The following is a 19,075-nucleotide window of genomic DNA, read 5'->3' as shown; positions in this document are numbered from 1 at the left end:
AGAAGTTTATTATTTTTTATTTTTCATACTAGGTCTACTTGAAAATTTCACCGAAATCGGTCCTACATTTAAGAAGGAGTTCAGTTAGATAATGTTACAGCAATTAGTTAAATATTTGGTAAGTTAAAACCTCAGAAGACCAATCAAATCAAATTTCTGGAGCTATTTATTTCAAGTTTATAAAATAAAAAGGAATTTAAATGAGTGAATAATTTATTACCATTGAGTATTTTAATAAAGAAAGTTTAGATCATAAATAATGAACTACATTTGTATATTTGTTCATAAAGTGAATGAAAGTTTTTCTTCAATTTGAATAGTATTCTCGGTCATCTTCCTCTGTTAATCTTATAATATGCTGTTGAATCAATCTTTTCAATTCTTTCTTATTTTTCTCATAATGCATTGCTCTTAATTCATTTGCCACATAATTACCAAATATTTGAAATTCATCATCATCAACTTGAAAACTTGGGTCTGACTGGTCGTTGCTGCTATCTGTTGATGAATGAGACCTTTTTCGTTTCTGACTTACAATTAGAATTTGTGGTTCGTTGTCGTCTTCTGAGTCACTATTGGAATCCTTATTGACTTTTGCGCTTGAATCTTCAAATATATCTTGATGATAATCCTATAAAGTAATATTTTTAATTAAAGAACATGTTCTTCAAAAATAATTGAACTTATTAATATATACATCAAAGATAGAATTTAAGTTTTTTTATATATATTTTAAACACAAAAACTTTGCACACCAGAAGACTTACCATGAGATCAGAACCTTCCACCATATCTTCCCTCGATACAAGAATGAATTGTAAAGGTTCATAGTACTTCCACTTAGTTACGTATGCACTCTGTGATGAAGATCCGTACTCATCATCATCGTTATACATTTTTTTGTATTCATAAAAAAATTGACTTCGTAAAATGCGGATCTTCCTACCTATTTCAGCAATTGTGGTTTTAAATTCAGCAGCTAATTTACTATGTGCATTTCTCCTTTTAAGAGTATTCCTATACTCTATAGATTTAGTATCCCATAGTTCTCTATAATGTTTGTATCGGGCGATAAATTTAAATACTTCATTTTTCGACCAAACTTTTTTGCCTTCCATTGTATTCATGAAATAACAAGGATCCAAATAAATTTTTATTTCGCCTTTTGATTCCTTAACATTTTAACATGTTTTGATTGAAAAAAACCGATGGAAATTACTCTTATTGTGCTCAATATATTATTTCAAATAGTAGTATCAATTGATTAATAAAAAAAACACTGAAGTGTATTCAACAAATAAATAAATCAATCCCCTTCAATCTCGTTTAAAAAAAATTGCAAATACGCTAAGTAGTAAGCAGTGTTTGACTGTGTAAAGCAGTCTGCTCAGTGCTCACTGTTGTCGTTGTTGACGTACGTTGTCACTTATCAATTATCACTGCCAGTTACTGCCAGCTCCGCAGTGTCAGTGTGCCAATTGGTACCACTATTTTATTTGATTTATATAAATTTGTGTATTATATGATATATTGTTATTATTATTTTAAACTGTCAATTTAACAAGAGATAAATAATACAAAAAGTGTATAATTTAATATACGAATTGGTGTCTCAATTTTATAGAATGCTCTATACGATTTTTACTACATAACATTCATTTTTGGCAGCAGTTTTACTATATAACATTCATAACTCATTACAATAACACCGGCTAACCAGAGTAACTTCAGTAACTGATATTTAGTACTAGTTTGGTGATAGAGTATGTATTCTGTAATGACTCGATGGTACCAACTCAAATAGGCTTGTACAAATACTTAAAAGTATATTTCGTCTTGGTTTAAAATTAGTATTACGAAACCTGTAACTTATAAAGATTTTAAATGTTATTATTTTATAGACTTATTTTTATAATAACGAGATTTTTTTTGTAGGTAACATTAATTCCATAATGTTGCATTTAGATTTATATATTATATATAATCTGCTGCAAAAGCAAGGTGGCGCCGGTAGAAGAGGCCATTTTGATTTACTGTCGATTGACAGTATAGTGGTGAAAGAAGAATAATTAATTTTATTCTTCTAAGATTTGAGACCGACCGGAAAATAAAGTTTTCATGAATGAATAGGTCATCGTATAATATGGCCCGGTACGGCCAGCGTCCGGAAAATGCCCTTAAGCGGGCAAACGGTATGTTAATATCCGTCCTTATCATCATACCACGTTGCACAAATTTAGACCTTTCGTAATCACTATGCTATATCCTCGTTTCTACTTGAGACAATAAAGTGTTCACGGAGTCTTTAATATAACTTAATGTTACATTATAAACGTTTTTTATGAGTTTTTATGATCTTATATTTAGAAACACATCATCAAATATAACCTATCTATAAAATTAATAATATGGGTGTTTCTCAGAGTTCATGGATTTGGACAAGCCTGCAAGGGCACTGGACACCTTGCAAGAGGTGTTCCGGAACAAGAAATGGGCATACAACTGGTCGGAGTCCGTTTTGGAGCCGATTATGTTTAAATACCTTGAATTGTGTGTGGATTTGCGTAAGTCCCATATTGCGAAGGAAGGATTGTTTCAATATAGGAACATGTTTCAATCGGTGAATGTTGGATCTTTGGAACAAGTAATAAGGTAAGTAATATCAAAATAGAGGCGCAATATAAAAAACAATAAACATACATTAAGATCTTATAATCACTAATGTTCTTTAACTTTAAATAAATACTTTTTACAATATTTTATTTACATTTTACAATTTTTTTTTCTTTATTTCTTACTTATTTATTTATCAAAGTATTGTATAATGCAAAGAAATGATAACCAATACAAACAAAAAACAAAATAATAATTTTGACAGTAAATACTTTTACAATTTTCCAATTCAATCATCCTGATGGGAAGATGAGAATAATAGTAATCTAGTTGAATTTTAGCAAAAAACATTTGGATTAAGTCAATCTTCTGAACTCAATATGCCAGTAAGGTGTAAAGTATACTGGTAGTAATAAATGAAACTTTCTTCAGAGGGTATCTACGCATGGCAGAAGAGCGTACAGAAGCTGCACGAGAACAATCCACTCAAGCTGTCATTGAAACAGATGACCTTGACAATCTTGCTACACCAGAAAGCATTTTGCTCAGTGCAGTGTCAGGAGAAGATGCACAGGATCGATCTGATAGGACCATTCTTACACCATGGGTATATAATCATTTGCTCAATTATTTAAATTTATTCTCAATTATTATAATTAATAACTATTTATGTGATTTTTCTACCTCAAGGTTAAATTCCTGTGGGAGTCCTACTGCCAGTGCCTGGAGCTGCTTCGTACGAACACCCATGTAGAGACTTTGTACCATGACATTGCACGCATGGCATTCCAATTCTGCCTCAAATACTCTCGTAAGACAGAGTTTAGGAAGCTCTGTGATAAGCTGAGAAAACATCTGGAAGATATTTGGAAATCTAATGTAAGTTAGAAAAGGATCTTTGCTTGAATTCAATACAAAAATTTATAAACGAAAATTATAAATGCTTTTTTTCATCAGGCTCAGCCAGGTAGTGTCAGTATGACAAAACCGGAAACCCAACAGTTGAACTTGGAAACCAGGCTGTTTCAACTGGATAGTGCGATCCAAATGGAATTATGGCAGGTAGGAATACTCTTTATACGAAAATAAGTTAACATATGTTTGAATTTTGTTTCAAAAATTTTATCAACACAACTCTAACTCATATTTATTCAACTGATTAAACAACTCAGTTGAATAAATATGAGTTAGACTGGTGTTATAAATATTATTGTAGTTTTGTATGGTAATGTAGTTTGTAGTATTGATCAATGAAAAAGTAGTTTTAATATCAATGCCTCCAAATTAAATCCCATTTCTGACTTTACAATAGACATGAAGTGGTAGGCCTTGGAGGGAAATCATGTTGTTGGTATGATGTGACAGTCAAATAAAATGTTGCCTGTTTTCATTATGATCTGCACAAAATATTATATTAGGCCATATATGAAACTATTCTAGAAAACAATTGATTTTTTTTTTATTATAAGCAAAAATTGTCCTGTTATTGTCTTAAAAGCATAATTGTTTAATTGAATTGTAAGACTTTATATGTTTTATGACGATAATTGATAAATTTATCCCTTGTCATTAATATATAACAACAATTTAAATTGGGATAGTTATCAGGCTATAGATAAAGATGTTGTTTAGCCAATGTTTAGGTACACTGACTTGTCTCTTTCATCATTGATTTGATAACTTATATTAACCCTATTTACCATTTCCTAGGAAGCCTACAAAGCCATAGAGGACATACACAACCTAATGAACATGTCCAAAAAGACTCCAGTGGCTAAAACAATGGCTAATTATTACGGCAAGTTGGCACTTGTCTTTTGGAAGGCCGGTCATTGCCTCTTCCACGCTGCTGCTTTGCTAAAACTCTTCCAGCTGTCTAGAGAGATGAAAAAGAATATCACTCAAGAGGAATTACAAAAGTAAGCATATACTTAGTTTTTTTTTAAATAGTATTAATCATTGAACTTATTTATTATTAGTAAAACTAGTTTTTTTGAGATTTTTTGTATTGAACTCTATTTTTTATTTTCACAAACTCTATAAATCTTAAAAATATTGACGATATTGCTATATTCTTAATAATAAATAAATTTAATAATTTGTTTCATTCAATTTTGTTATGAATAAGTATAACTCTTAATTCTTAATCTTCACTTAGGACACACCCAATAACTAATAACAATTCAATGCAAATTCAAAACAATTCCTCTGAAATAAATCCCATTTCAAATTGTTATATAATTTGAACGTGGTAGGCCTCAGAGGTACATAATACAGGGAGCTTGACGCGACATTCAGCGTACCACAAGCGCTGTCTGTGTTAATTGAAGTGCCCACACTGTTAAAATGTAAATAAACCTATTGTAAATAGAAATATAATATATTATATGATAATTTTTACCAGTTCAATAAGGTAGTAATTTGTTGGAATAGAGAATCTATTATAAAAAAATATATTGAATTAATTAATCCATTTATTTATTTTTTTATAAATACAAATTGAATTTATGAGTGTTTCAAAGTTCATTTTGCTTTATTAATTATATTTTTGTATCAATAAGGGCTGGGAGACTAAAAATAACCAAACCTTAGAATTATACATGTTTCAAATTTTAAAACTAACTTACCATACTTTGTTTTATCTAGAATGGCATGCCGAGTATTGGTGGCTGTTCTCTCCGTGCCTCTACCATCGCTGCATCCAGAGTTTGACCGCTTTGTCGAGACAGACAAGAGCCCTGTCGAGAAAGCTCAGAGATTGGCTGTTCTACTTGGCCTTGCTCAACCACCAACCAGAGCCAATTTGTTGAAAGGTAATTAAAGTTACTATTATTCATTCATATTAAAAAATTAAATATTATTTTGGCAAGTTCCTTTTAGGCTTTTGTGATCAAAATTTTACAAAAAATTAAATTAATTTGGTAAATCTGATCAAACTAATGGACATACTATGACACATATTACTGTGTATGTCAATTAATTGTTTAGTAACTTGTTTAAGGATGATGATGACAATTTTTCATATTATTGATATTCTAATACATTCTAGGTAATTTTTGTTTTTTTGGATACATTATTAGATGCCTTGTCACAAACATGGTGTGTCTACTAAAAAACTACTATTTATCAGATATTTTACCATCAAACATCAATACTTAGTATGTATTCTGGTTTAAAGAGTGAGCGAGCTAATGTTACTACAGGCACAAGAAACATAACATCTAAGATCTACATATAACTTACCTGTCAAGGAGTGAAATTAGTCACATATATATACATCAACATCTCAGTACTTGTAATAAGTCAAGAGTGCTTATTATAAATCTGTTTATTTAATTTTTTCAGATGTGGTACGTCTGAATGTGGTGGCGCTGGCGTCGCCTCAGCTGCAGCAGCTTTACAACTGGCTTGAGGTTGAATTTGATCCGTTAACAATCTGCCACAATGTGCACACTGTCATCAAGTCTCTACAGGAAGACCCTAGTACGTAATGTTTAACTAATTTGTCTAAACTCATCTACAAATTTATTATATTCTTTTTCATTTAATCACAGCACTTAAGCTTTCAATATTTATTTATTGTTTGAAATGTTTACAGATTCATCCCTCGCTCAATACACGACGGCGCTAACGGACGTGGCGCTCGTTCGTCTGATTCGTCAAGTGGCGCAGTGCTATGCTTGCATTCAGTTCTCTCGCCTGCTGGAGCTGGCCGGCACTGATGACTTATTCCACATCGAACGTCTCCTGGTCGACTGCGTGAGGCACAACGACATGCAAATACGTGTTGACCACGCCAACAAGTAAGTAATAAAGATATGTTATATCAAAAATAACTCTCTTTTTCAATTATCTAAAAAAAAATGTTGTAATTAAATAGGGTTTATTTTAATGGTGAATTATTATTGTCGCATAGGAGTGTCCACTTCGGTGTAGAGGCCGGTGGCGGCGAGTGGTGTTCCGCGGCCGACGAAGCTTGCGGTGGGGCCATACTACAGGCGACTCCCGCCGAACAGGTAACGACGTTATCCATATACAACTATAGTACGACACAACTTAGATGTCGCATCGGCAAAATTCGTAAAACCGATCACATCCGAATTCAATACGTTATCCCAAATTGTCAAAATTTATTTCTCATGCGAATATGATCTTTACACAAAAGTAATAACTTGTAATATCATATGACCTAATGTATTCGTCAATTTGACGCGTCGATTTACATGAACTTGCTTTCTCTGAATTTCTTCGTGAATCTATAGCGACGGATAGCGTCGAATGGCGCGATAGGGAGCTATTTCTATTGGTTGTGTAAATCGTCGATGCTACATCTAATTTGTGTCGTACTATACGTATAGTATGATATATAGATGTAGCATCGGAATATGCAATGGAAATAGCTCCCTATCGCGCCATTCGACGCTATTCGTCGGTATAGATTCACGCGTCAGAGAAAACAGGTGCGTGTAAATCGACGCGTCAAATTGACGAATACATTAGGTCATATGATATTACAAGTTATTACGTTTGTACAAAGATCATATTCGCATGAGAAATAAATATTGATAATTTGGGATAGCCTACTCAATTCGGATGTGATCGGTTTTACGAATTTTGCCGATGCTACATCTAAGTCGTGTCGTACTATACCCATGTTACGCATGGAACAATTGACGAGAGGAGCGCGTCCGGTGCAGGTGCGCGAGCAGCTGGTGCGCGCGGCGGAGGTGCTGTCGCGCGCGGCGCAGGAGCTGGTGCCGGCGCGGCGGCGCGCCGAGCGGGAGCGCGCGCGCCTCACGATGGTGCAGCACTACCACGAGAACAAGCACGCGGAGCACCACCGCGTGCTGCAGCGACACAAGATCATCGAGGAGCGCAAGGAGTACATCGAGCGCCTCAACACCGTGCGCGAGGAGGAGGAGCTCCGGTACGTAACCACTATAATCATTATCAAATATAGAATCTTTGGGAATTTAGATGTAAAACTAGCTATAACGGATTTGAATCGCGTATATTGATTATTTTTAACATTAACGTTCGTGGTCACGGGTAGACTAAAGTGACATTTGTCTATATGAAGAAACGCCTGTTCTGTGTAAACGCTGTAAAGTGCTCGAAACGTCGGGATGTTAAAAATAATCTATATACGCGATTCAAATCCGTTATAGCTAGTTTTATTTCAATGTGTAATCGCGAAAATTTAAGACAACATTAATTGAGATGTAGTTAGTTTTCTCTTGAGTAGGGATAAACAGTATTATGACTGATAATATATAATTGATATATATTATCAGTCATATCCATTATATGGCATGCCATATATGGCATTTCTCATACGCTCATTGAGTGCAATACAGTTGTTATACTTGAAGAAGAATGAGTAAGGCTTCGTCAAATTTTATAAACAACTTTAAAAAGTGATTTTCCGCATTGTAGATACATTTAACACGTACAGCTTTTTTACAATAATATTGTTGCACTGTAGTCGTCAAGAGGAGCAACTCAGGGCGGCGGCGGCGGCCGAGGCGCGCCGGCTGGAGCAGGAGCGCGAGGAGCGCGAGAAGAAGCGCCACGCGTCCGAGATGGCCGCCATGCGCGAGCGGAACCTGCGCGAGCGCCTCGCGCACATCTCGCAGACCATGCACGGGAAGAAGGTGCTGCAGAAGTTGGACGAGGAGGTGAGTGGGGACTGGTACAACAACAACAACAAACAACAATAACAGCCTGTGAATTCCCACTGCTGGAATAAAGGCCTCCTCTCCCTTTGAGGAGAAGGTTTGGAACATATTTCACCGCACTGTTCCAATGCGGGTTGGTGGAATACACATGTGGCAGAATTTCTATAAAATTTGTCACATGTAGGTTTCCTCACGATGTTTTCCTTCACCGCTAAACACGAGATTAATTATAAAGACAAATTAAGCACATGAATCAGCGGTGCTTGCCTGGGTTCGAACCTGCAATCATCGGTTAAGATGCACGCGTTCTAACCACTGGGCCATCTCAGCTTTCACTTGTACAACGGAATCGAAATACTCGACTGTTGAAAAATACCTTAAGTTACATTGAAATTTATTGGGTAATTAATATTAGGCACTAAAATAAAATTTATTTTATGCAACAGGATTTGAAAAAAATGGACGCAGAAGCAATTGCCCAACGCGAAGCTGAAGAATTGATGAAGGAACGACGCGAATTACAAGCTCGCCTCAAGTCTCAGGAGAAAAAGGTAAATGACTGTAATAATTTAAGTGAAATCAGTAATTTGCTAAAAGTTGTAATAATAAGCTATCATTTATTTAATGAGGCAAATCGATTTTATGTGTAAAAAATATCGAAAATCCGAGTATAATGTTAGCTTCCTAAATATTTTACTATTACTATATATAATATAACTTTGTTTTATTAGGTGGACTATTTCGAGCGCGCTAAGCGAATTGAGGAGATTCCACTTCTCCAGAAGAGCTTGGAGGAGAAGCAAGTACAAGACAAAGCATTCTGGGAGCAGCAGGAGAAAGAACGCATTGAACAGCTCATTGGTTAGATATTATTAATTAAAGCTCCATATTAAATATTATTACTATTAAATCTAGAAACGCGGTAGCGTGTCAGCCAAGTTCAGGTAACATTGAATACACTGTAACACAATATATTACGCAACCAAACCGTATTTCTACTCGCGTTAGTGTAGCGCAAATACGCTCATAATGAACACGTAAAAGAATTTCAGTTTCAATCTTCGTTGAGCACTTGACAGTTTTCAATAATACTCCCCCCCCCCCCCCCGCAGAGACGCGCGCGCGCGACGTGGCGACGGCCGGGCGGCTGGCGCGCATGGCGGTGCACCGCGACCAGTTCATGGCTCGCCTGCGCTCCGAGCGTGGAGCCCTGCACACGCAGCGCCTGGCCGCCTTCCAGGCCAAGCTGGCCGCCGAGCGGGAGGCGCGCCTCGCGCAGCGCCAGCAGCAGCGCGTCGAGACCCGACGCCAGGAGGTGAAACATATTTATATATGTCGGATAGACAGCGACATCAGTACGATCGTCAGACATCATAGGGGCGTATTACTAGGGTGATCGAGCAAAGAGGAAACCGCGAATACAGGAACACGTTTATTCTACGTTTAAAGTACTTAAGACACTTATTCAGTAAAACACTTTATCACACTTGGCAACGAAGCGAATGACAGTTCCTAGGATGGAGGTACTGATCTTCACGAGAGCGGAATCGTAAGTGAGTCGTATCTGAGCGCCTCCACCGGGTAGGCGCCGTCGTAGCACGAAGTTAGTCGCGTCGTGACGTCACGACAGTGCTGCCGCCTCGCGGGATTCGTGCCGCGCTTCGTTACGCTAAGGAATTCATGACCGTCTCCGACATATATATTCATTGATTACTGTAGAGTCGAGATGGCCCAGTGGTTAGAACGCGTGCATCTTAACCGATGATTGCGGGTTCAAACCCAGGCAAGCACCACTGTTTCATGTGCTTAATTTGTATTTATAATTCATCTCGTGCTCGGCGGTGAAGGAAAACATCGTGAGGAAACCTGCATGTGTCTAATTTCATCGAAATTCTGCCACGTGTGTATTCCACCAACCCGCATTGGAACAGCGTGGTGGAATATGTTCCAAACCCTCTCCTTAATGGCAGAGGAGGCCTTATCCCAGCAGTGGGAAATTTACAGGCTGTTACTTTACTTTACTTTACATTGATTACTGTTATTAAAGTTTTTTTTATATTAGGTAATCTACTTTTTGACTTAATGAAGCAGTGATATAAATAGAAAGGATACCAGTTCCTCTTGGACATTGTTCTATTTTTTATTTTGACAAGTTTGCTAACACGTTAAAAATAAAACCCGCTGAGTTTCTTTCGCCGGTTCTTCTCAGGTCAGGGTATTTTCTTTCCGAACCGGTGGTAGTGTTTCAATTGACCATCAATAAGAAAGTGTAATGCTTCTATATTGAATAAAGATATTTGAGTTTGAGTTTGAATATTTTTTATTCCAGTGGCTAGCTGAAAAGCGTCGCATGGAGGAACGTGCGGCCGAGGAGGCGCGACGCATCGCGGAGGAACAAGAGAAGAAGGAGAAAGAGGAGCGGGAGCGCAAACACCAAGAGGAGCTCGCTGCGCTTAAAGAGAGGAAGGAGAGGTGAGCGGACACAGGATATTACTCGCTGATAAGTTCTGCCCGTGTGAACCTCAACATTCATACATGATACAATAATTTTGACGACCTCCATGGTCGAGTGGTGCGTACACCGGTTTTCATGGGTACACCACTTTGAGGTCCCGGGTTCGATTCCCGGCCGAGTCGATGTAGATTACCATTAGTTTTCTATGTTGTCTTGGGTCTGGGTGTTTGTGGTACCGTCGTTACTGATTTCCATAACACAAGTGCTCCAGCTACTTACATTGAGATCAGAGTAATGTATGTAATGTATGTGATGTTGTCTCATATTTATTATATTTATATTTATTAATAATTGTATGACGCAGTGCCTGTTAGAATAATTGTAGTATGAGTAGGATACAATAGGTTTTTGGTAACGCCTTTTATTACAGTGATGAGTGAAACGAGAGAGGGTGCAACATGGCAGATACTTGTGTTAGCGACGTAAGGAATGGCTAATTCTTCTTACAACATTTATGTAAGAGGAGTTAGCCATTCCTTACATTGACGACACAAATTAACAGCACATCAGAAGGCAACAACGATTTCTTGTTTTGAATATTATTTTCTTTGTTATATTTGCCTTAAACTGTATGCTGTAGACTAGACTGTAGATTGCTGCTTTACAACTTACTTCACTAAAGGCTTTTAAAATAGCATAACTTTACGTTTAGACTTATTTAAAGAGAAAAATCGAAACAATAGTAATGTCTTAAAAATCAGACATTGATAGTATACTTTTTCTATATTTTAAACTTATTGTTTCAAATAATATTGTATTAATATCATATAACAATTTGTCTTGGATGTTGCTAATATTTTATACAAAAAAATAAATTAAACTTTTCCAACTAAAAATCTTCGTAATAAGGGATCTCTTTTAGCCAACACTTGAGGTACCGAACGGACAATTGATCAAGTAAGGTTGTTTAGAACTTCTTACTTTCTTCTACAAATTATTAAAACACGTGAAATTATAAAGAAAAGGCTCATGATATATAACATAGCATCATACATTTTTTAAATAAATTAAGTGACCTGTAATTCTACGATAAATAAGTATAGTCTAATAGAACTGCTTTAAAGTTTAATTAAAGTATAGTATGACACAAATTAGATGTAGCATCGGAAAATGCAATGAAATGAAAATAAAACCGATTACTGCCGATTTACACAACCAATAGAAATAGCTCCCGCCATTCGACGCTATTCGTCGCTATAGATTCACGCGTCCGAGAAAGCAAGTGCATGTAAATCGACGCGTCAAATTGACGAATATATTAGGTCATGTGACATTACAAGTTATTACGTTTGTGCAATGATCATATTCGCATGAGAAATAAATATTGATAATTTACTATAGCGTACTCAATTCGGGTGTGATCGGTTTTACGAATTTTGCCGATGCGACATCTAAATTGTGTCGTACTATATATGATGTTTATAATTAGAGGCTTATGGATTTATGTATTGAAAGATATATTAAAATTGAAATATTAACAAATCAATTATTACCCAGGGAACACCAAGAGATGCTCGCCCGCGTCGAAGCGAAGGCGCGCGCTGCGGACGCCGAGATCGCTCGTAAGTTGGACTCGCAGAAGCCCGCCTCCACCGGCAGCTGGAGGCAGGGGAAGGACGTCGACAGGAAGGAGCCCGACAAGAAGGAGCCCTGGAGATCAAGTAAGCAATGTCATAACCATAAACATACATATATGTGCTATTTGCGTGCAGCTTGCAACAACAACAGCCTGTAAATTTCCCACTGCTGAGTTAAGGCCTCCTCTCCCTTTTGGAAGAAGGCTTAGAACATATTCCGCAACGCTAATACACATGTGGCTGATTTTCTATGAAATTAGATACATGCAAGTTTCCTCACGATTTTTTCCTTCACCGCCGAGCACGAGATGAATTATAAACACAAATTAAGCACATGAATATTCTTAAACCCATAATCATCGGTTAAAATGCACGCGTTCTAACCACTGGGTCATCTCGGCTCGCAGTTTGCACATAATTTTTTTTTCATCCATTTGTTTGTTTTCGTTTACTTACTTCTTTCTTGTTCTTTTTTCATGTCGATCTGCTTCTTGCCTTATTGACATTAATTCATACTTAATACCTCAAACTCAAATAACTTTATTCAATATAGAAGCATTACATTTTATTATTGATGGTCAATTGAAACACTACCACCAGTTCGGAAAAGAAAATACCCTGATCTGGGAAGAACCGGCGAAACTCAGCGTATTTTTTTTTGTTTGTTTCATATATTCTTAATATACCGTTCTTAATATGTGCAATACATCTCTCGACATTGCAATGTCCATACAATGATAATTAGATAATTTTCCACCATGTTGTTGTATGTTCTATATGTTAAAACTCGTTCCGCAGGCCGCATCCGCGAGCCGGTGCGCGACGACCGGCCGCGGTCTCCGGGACGCGCTCCGCTGCGGGATGACAGGTAATGACTGCTTGAGGTTGTACGACATCATGGATATTTTTCCATGTGACAACACTGCACTTTTATACTGATCACACTATTCAATGGATGAATTAAACTACCATGTTCTTGAAAACTCACTTTACTGACTCAAGTATAATATTAATTTGTAAATCATTCGTATGAAACATCACAATTGTATGAGAAATAAAATTAATTGACATTAATGACATAAAATATTTTAGACACCATGAATTTTCAAAATGAAAATAAACTTCATTCAAGTGGGCTTTTACAAGCACTTTTGAATCGTCATTTAACAATTAAGTGAAGCAACCACCGGTTCGGAAAGTAGATTCTACCGAGAAGAACCGGCAAGAAATTCAGTAGTTACTCTTTTTCAACATTTAAAAAATACATTCATGTTAGTTATATAATTATTTAAATGAATATGTCCTGCCTGGAATTTTTTTTTATTATAATCTTCATTCTTGTTTATAGGCCATCTCGTGATGAACGCGGTCCACGAGACGATCGTGGCCTCAGAGAGGACAGGCCCCGAGAAGACAGGTCCCGAGAGGATAGACGAGATGACAGGCCGAGAGATGACAGACCCAGGGATGAAGGCGGATGGAGATCTGCTAACCGCGAGCCCGATAGAGATCGGGACAGAGAGAGGTACCTAAGAAAGCAAACACATCTGAACCTATACTAAGTGTGATCGCAGCTATATAGATATATTGATTGAAATTTTTATATTTTACTTTATAAGAAGACATCATATTCCGTACTAAATTGTTAAATTAGTTAGTCTTGTGTTACTATACTAAACCATCTACTTTTTATTGACCATACTCTTGATACAATTACTCCTACAGCGGAGATAACATAAATAGATTATATGTCATATAGCCGAGAGTACTTTCATACAAATATTATTGCCTAAAGTTAGATAATGATTGATATTTGATATTTATTTAATCCAGTTTCCCCTATTGTGTGACTCAAAGATCACATCTTGGTCGATAAAGTCTCCATGTCTTGTTATAATGGTGCGTAACTAATGTGCTCGTGTTGTACAGGCCGCGCTACGTGGGCCGCACCAGCGGGCCGGACACCAGTACCAGTTGGAGGCGAGGCCCGGCAGACCCGCCACCGGCGCCCACTGTACGTATACCTTATAATTCTTCGACTTTCGCTACATAATATTTATACAAATATAATTCTTGGTGGTAGGGCTTTGTGCAAGCCCGTCTGTGTAGGTACCACCCACTCATCAGTTATTCTACCGCCAAATAACAGTAGTCAGTATTTTTGTGTTCCGGTTTGAAGGGTGAGTGAGCCAGTGTAACTACAGGCACAAGGGACATAACATCTTAGTTCCCAAGGTTGGTGGCACATTGACGATGTAAGGTAATATATCTTACAGTGTCATTGTCTACGGGTGATGGTGACCACTTTCCATCAGGTGGCCCATATGCTCGTCCGTCAACCTATAACATAAAAAAAAATACATGGATCCAAAAAATCAGCTGACAACTCATTCCATATCATTTAAATCGATGACCTCCGTGGCCGAGTAGTATGTATGAATGAGTGATTCCCGGCCGAGTCGATATAGAAAAAGTTAATTAGTTTTCTTTGTTGTCTTGGGTCTGGGTGTTTGTGATACCGTCGTTACTTCTGATTTTCTACAACACAAGTGCTTTAGCTACTTACATTGGGATCAGAGTAACGTATGTTGTTCAAAATCCGCTCAGTTGTTAAAGTCTGATAAGGTTACACATAAATTTTTTCATAATAATCTATTCACAACTCATTGGTCTACAAAATGAAATCTACATCTCCATTTTAATTTAATTGAGGTTGTAAATTTAATTTCGAATATACCTAATAATGAAAGCTACTATGTATATTATGTATTAATTGTCATATCTTTTAACGTGTTTAGGAGCGCTCGTCGGCATGGCGTTCCAAGGACGGGCCCCCTCGTGACGATCGGCGCGGCGAAATACGTCGGGATGATCGCCGGGACGATCGCTTCCGCGACCCGCCTCGCGACCGCGAGCGCGGCGACCGGGACGGATTCCGGGACCGGGATCGCTTCCCGCCAAGAAGGGATGACCGGTGAGAATCAGGAAATTAATAACTATAAAATTGTTATACGTATTATACAGATACTAGTATAGAAAAAATAAGAAGTAAACAGTGACGATATTAAGCAGGAGCCATAACGATACTAGTATAGTACGACACAACTTAGATGTAGCATCGGCAAAATTTGTAAAACCGATCACATCCCAATTGAGTACGCTATCCCAAGTTATCAATATTAATTTCTCATGCGAATATGATATTTGCACAAACGTAATAACTTGTAATGTCACATGACCTAATATATTCGTTAATTTGACGCGTGGATGCACTTGCTTTCTCTGACGCGTGAATCTATAGCGACGAATGGCGTCGAATGGCGCGATAGGGAGCTATTTCTATTGGTTGTGTAAATCGGTCGTAATCGGTTTTAATTTCATTCCATTGCATTTTCCTATGCTACATCTAATTTGTGTCGTACTATACTACCTTAAAGTCCATTCCATGAAACGAGTTCACAAATGATATATAATGCTTTTGTACGTTTATTGGTTTGTCATCATCTACAATGGGCAAATCATTGCATTGCAATCGCATTAAACACGTAATTATTTTAATGACGACAGTGACGGCCCACGTCGCGACGACCGTGATGGTCCACGTCGTGACGACCGTGATGGCCCGCGGCGTGATGATCGTGATGACCGTGATGGCCCCCGTCGTGATGATCGCGACCGCCGCCCGCCGCCTCGCCGGGAAGACAAGCGTGAGTGATGATATTTAAAATAATCTTTCTAGAAGTTGTTTGCCAGCACTTTAGAAGGAAGAATATTTTTCCTGTTAGTATACAGCGTCTAAATAGGCGATTTAATTGGTTTTTAAAATCCACTGTATATTATTTAGTAGAACTTAAGGAACCTAGTAGAAGTTATTTTTCTTTTTATTTCACGTACATATTTGCCGAAAAATATCATATTAAAAATTCCATATTTAAATAACGCGCGAAAACGATACTTGGACAATATGGCGCTGTAATGGGGTCGGTGACGTCACTGTGCTGTATTTTAATCTGTGGCACATATAGTAGAAAAGCAAAGTTTACAAGAAAGTGACTTCATCATAAGCCCGGTCAATCAGGAGCGTTTTGTGTCACGTGACAAACGTTTGAAAAAGTGCATTTTTATTTATTCATTTTTGAATAAATTAAGTATTATTTTCAAATTTAATTAGTAAATAACCATTTTTAAACTCATAATATACACTGATTACAATAATTCACGATTTATTTTTCGCATTGTCAAATAGCCTATTATCTTTCTAGAAGTTGTTTGCCAGCATTTTAGAAGGAAGAATAATTTTCCTGTTAGTATACAGCATCTAAATAGGCGATTTGACTGGTTTTTAAAATCCACTTTATATTATTTAGTAGAACTTAAGGAACCTAGTAAAAGTTGTTTTTCTTTTAATTTCTCGTACATATTTGCCGAAAAATATATTAAAAATTCCGTATTTAAATAACGCGCGAAAACGCTACTCGGACAATATGGCGCTGCAATTTCGGTGACGTCACTTGCCTTTTTTTAAATCTTTGGTACATATAATAGGCAAGCAAGTGATTTCATCATAACCCCGGCCAATCAAGAGCGTTTTGTGTCACGTGACAAAGATTTAAAAAAATACATTTATATTTATGGATTTTTGAATAGATTAATTAATATTTTCAACTTTCGTTAATAAATAAGAATTTTTAAACTCATAATATATAATTGACACTATTTTTCGCATTGTCAAATAGCCTTTTCCATTCTGAACGAATAATAATCGTTGTAAAAGATTAAGTTAATTATTACCTTTCATGTTTCAGCCCGTGACCCAGATGAGTGGCAGCAGGCTACTAAACGCTGAGAGATCGACTAGCATACTTGTAAAGGGTTCAGCGGATATTCAACAATTTACAATTTCTCGTACTTTAAAATTAGTTAGAAATTTAAATGTTTGAAACAACTTTTTTATGTAGCTAGGCTTTTTAAGCTATGTTTTCTTTATACATTTTGTAAAGCTTTATAACCTCTTAATACTAACATTCAGATAATTCAGTCGTAAAAGCAGTTATTTAGTTTCCGCACATATATTATGAGATAATAAATTCTTATTTAAAATATGGCTTTTATTATAATCTAGCTGTTCTAAAAACTAAATGGTTATAGTCATTATTGTTCTTAGTTAAAAAATTGTTTTAAGTGAAACGGCACAATTGTCACATAAAGGATTATGTTATTTGCAATTATTAATCACGTTGCTTCCCGCTGGGCCCTATTTTTCTCATTTGTACGCCATTATTATTTAGTCATGTGCATTATTCTACACTTCGAAGGTCTACATGTAATCTTACGATACAAAAGTATTTACAATATAAATGGTTCATTTTAAATGTATTCTCTTTTATTTCTCTTTGGTTGGGGACAATTAAATTTTAAATCACAATTTCAGTTTTATTTCATTTGTGATATGATTATCACCACCATTAAAAGTATTTTCAAGAATGCTTTTTAAAAATAAAATAATTTACATTTGTTTTTAAAAAATTCCTTTGTGCCTCTAATTTTTGACCAGCTGACTTACATGACCTATGCCGTCATTGGCACCAATTAGACGTGCTGACCGAAAGTCGATCTTTGACTGACGTCGAAGGTTTAATAAATAACCTTACTGGATTCGGTTCAAGATTGACAAAATGACAATTGAACGATTTAATGAAATCAACTAGCAAGATGACAAATTTTACGACACTGGAATAATAATATTTATTTTCTTAATATTTTTTTAACAATCATAATAATTACATTTCTATAAAACAAAAGTAATTAGAATTCTACCAAAGACAAGTTTTATCGATAACGATCCAGCCAAAACTTCATTTCATATTGACCAAAGACGCATGTTCCGTCGGCATCTAAATATATCGGATATTATATGAGAGAGTACTTATTGTTAGTTCATGTTGTTTATTAAGTTGACTGAAGCTTGCAAAAGGAATGTGTAAAAAAATCCAATTAAATCAAATACGATGAAATGTAGCCTAATTGATAGAGTTGAAATCTCGCACACACTTGATTTGATGAAGTTTATAATAGTATAGCAATATAATAGTCTTAGTACATAAAAAACTATTAGTATGATAGCTTCTCAATAATTTATTTTTTGAGATTATTCGCCATTTTAACATTTGATACAGGTAATGCCAATTTTGAACCTTGATGACAAGATGACAAGATATTATAGTGTGATTGACGCGTAGCCTAAATTTAACATATTACATTTAATAACCTACCGACAAATATCGATAAAAAAGGCCCTGCCCAAGATATAAATATAGTAGACTCCAACATATTATGTATCTTTTGATACATAATAAAAATATAAAAGTGCAATTAATTTATGAGCATAGTAACTACGTTGACTTTTGAGTGAACGTTTTGACAACAAGGCGTTTGATTTGCCTTCGGCGATTACAACTTTGACGATACAGACGTGCCATCAATCGGGCCTGTGTCGATAATGAAGGATTTCACTTTTCCGTTTTAGGCAAAATGCACCTGTAACGTCCGAAGTAATGTAACACTTGGTACAACACTAGACATGTACTTTTTATATAACGTTGGATGGCGAAGTACATATCATCGTTCTATTTGATTACCACATTTTTTTTCTACTGGTAAAACATGTGTTCAAAAGCCCAGCGCATTGCAAC

General features: G+C 36.3%; 2 protein-coding genes across 2 annotated transcripts; one reads left to right on the top strand and one right to left on the bottom strand.

Annotated features, from left to right (window-relative positions):
• Positions 1 to 227: 227 nt before the first annotated feature.
• On the bottom strand, positions 228 to 1,400 carry LOC124532874. The gene is made up of 2 exons (XM_047107988.1): positions 768 to 1,400; positions 228 to 631 (listed from the first exon to the last, which is right to left on the bottom strand). Exons 1-2 carry the CDS (start codon positions 1,125 to 1,127, stop codon positions 308 to 310), a joined length of 684 nt encoding a protein of 227 aa, XP_046963944.1. The 5' UTR covers positions 1,128 to 1,400; the 3' UTR covers positions 228 to 307.
• Positions 1,401 to 1,971: 571 nt separating this feature from the next.
• LOC124532699 (eukaryotic translation initiation factor 3 subunit A) lies at positions 1,972 to 17,813 on the top strand. The gene is made up of 23 exons (XM_047107725.1): positions 1,972 to 2,192; positions 2,424 to 2,652; positions 3,046 to 3,220; positions 3,304 to 3,492; positions 3,571 to 3,675; positions 4,324 to 4,532; positions 5,260 to 5,426; positions 5,959 to 6,096; positions 6,212 to 6,416; positions 6,530 to 6,629; positions 7,311 to 7,540; positions 8,099 to 8,291; positions 8,738 to 8,842; positions 9,023 to 9,152; positions 9,404 to 9,606; positions 10,621 to 10,763; positions 12,304 to 12,467; positions 13,182 to 13,251; positions 13,732 to 13,908; positions 14,313 to 14,397; positions 15,182 to 15,357; positions 15,951 to 16,090; positions 17,189 to 17,813. Exons 1-23 carry the CDS (start codon positions 2,123 to 2,125, stop codon positions 17,227 to 17,229), a joined length of 3,444 nt encoding a protein of 1,147 aa, XP_046963681.1. The 5' UTR covers positions 1,972 to 2,122; the 3' UTR covers positions 17,230 to 17,813.
• Positions 17,814 to 19,075: the final 1,262 nt, after the last annotated feature.

Source organism: Vanessa cardui, chromosome 10 (assembly GCF_905220365.1).
Source record: "Vanessa cardui chromosome 10, ilVanCard2.1, whole genome shotgun sequence".
In the NCBI taxonomy this organism is placed as follows: Eukaryota; Metazoa; Arthropoda; class Insecta; order Lepidoptera; family Nymphalidae; genus Vanessa; species Vanessa cardui.
This window is presented reverse-complemented; position numbering and strand designations above follow the sequence as displayed.

Excerpts from the sequence above, each read along its gene's own strand:
- LOC124532874 (XM_047107988.1), bottom strand. The coding sequence starts at position 1,127 with ATGAATACAATGGAAGGCAAAAAAGTTTGGTCGAAAAATGAAGTATTT. Across the intron at positions 632-767 it reads TGGAAGGTTCTGATCTCATG|GATTATCATCAAGATATATT; the intron begins GTAAGTCTTCTG and ends ATTACTTTATAG.
- LOC124532699 (XM_047107725.1), top strand. The coding sequence starts at position 2,123 with ATGAATAGGTCATCGTATAATATGGCCCGGTACGGCCAGCGTCCGGAA. Across the intron at positions 8,843-9,022 it reads TCAAGTCTCAGGAGAAAAAG|GTGGACTATTTCGAGCGCGC; the intron begins GTAAATGACTGT and ends TTGTTTTATTAG. Across the intron at positions 12,468-13,181 it reads GAAGGAGCCCTGGAGATCAA|GCCGCATCCGCGAGCCGGTG; the intron begins GTAAGCAATGTC and ends CTCGTTCCGCAG.